Source organism: Condylura cristata, unplaced genomic scaffold (genome assembly GCF_000260355.1).
Source record: "Condylura cristata isolate star-nosed mole 26May11 unplaced genomic scaffold, ConCri1.0 scaffold00021, whole genome shotgun sequence".
Taxonomy (NCBI): domain Eukaryota; kingdom Metazoa; phylum Chordata; class Mammalia; order Eulipotyphla; family Talpidae; genus Condylura; species Condylura cristata.
This window is the reverse complement of record NW_004567122.1, coordinates 4,025,738-4,026,900: the sequence shown is the minus strand read 5'-3', so window position 1 is coordinate 4,026,900 and position 1,163 is coordinate 4,025,738. Positions and strand designations below refer to the sequence as shown.

At 53.3% G+C, this 1,163-nt stretch overlaps 1 protein-coding gene across 1 annotated transcript in view; it reads left to right on the top strand.

Annotated features, from left to right (window-relative positions):
* Positions 1–1,163, top strand: part of CFI (complement factor I) — a 24,462-nt gene that overhangs the window by 11,699 nt on the left and 11,600 nt on the right. Inside the window, exon 5 of the mRNA XM_004686473.2 lies at positions 69–179. Within this exon, the coding sequence (XP_004686530.1) occupies positions 69–179 (111 nt within the window). The remainder of the gene's footprint in view (positions 1–68; positions 180–1,163) is intronic.

The window sequence follows — 1,163 nt, the reverse complement described above, 5'->3', positions numbered from 1 at the left end:
CCAGTGAACATTTCAGACCCCAACTCCTTCGACTGGGGGTGCAAAAGCACTTGTCTCCTCCGTGGCAGGGTGCCGGGGCCAGGCGTTCTGGTGCAAGTCCGGCGTGTGCCTCCCAAGCCAGCGCAGGTGTGACGGGGAGGTGGACTGCATCGCTGGCGACGACGAGGTCGGCTGTGGAGGTAACGGAAAGGCCGAGGCCCGCTTTCGGTATTTGATCCGGGACTCGGAAGTCCGTCTTCTGGCGAAGGCTCACGGTCAGGGAAGGCGCACGGTGAGGCGCTCCTGTGCGGACCTGCAGAGAGCCGAGGGGCGCTGCTCCCTCGTTTTCAGAATCGCTGAGTATTTAATTGTTTAATGGTGAGCAATGAATACTTCAGTGGTTGTTGAATATTCATTCTTGTCTCAGAGCTTCCTAGTGAAAAAGCTCCCACGTACACAGACGTGCACTGCTGAGAGGGGCCCCCGGGACCCAGCTCCCGCCTCCCAGTCACCACCTTTGGCCAGATCGGTCAACTTGCTTAGTTTTTTTTGTTTGCCAGCGGGGAGAAACCCTCCTTCGGTGGAGTAGCTACAACACAAAGTTCACTTTTCTTCACCCACTGCTGAGCTGACCCACCTCAAAGGGACACATGTTGGCCTTGCACCCTTATTCGGCGCGAGCTCTGGCCTTTAAATGTCAGATGGTGCTAATTCTTCCCCTCCAAGAGACACAAGTTTGCTCAACGATGTCGGTATTTCTTTTTTAAAGATTTATTATTTATTTATGCATACAGAACTGGGGTACAAGCCAGAGGTGCAGGGGTGAGAGGATTCACCAGAGACAGAGTGGGGAGCAGAACAGGCGGATCTACTGAAATACACTGCTGAGGAGAGCAGCGGGGAGCAGGAGGGGTCTGCCTTGCCTCTAGGGCTAGGGATCGAACTGGCACCCGAGAAGCTGGGGCCGGCTTGCAGTGCTGCGTCCTTACCCGTTGTGCCACCAGGAGGGCCCACAATGTTAATACTTATATTGCTTCCTACTTTCAGTGGACAGATGTGAATCAATGACTCAAGGTGGTGGTGGGGGGGGGGGTTAAAATATATCTTCCTTTCACTAATTTTTTATAAGCCCACCTTTGATTTAAGTTGAAAATGTTATGAATTCTGGGCCCTCATTGTGGCAC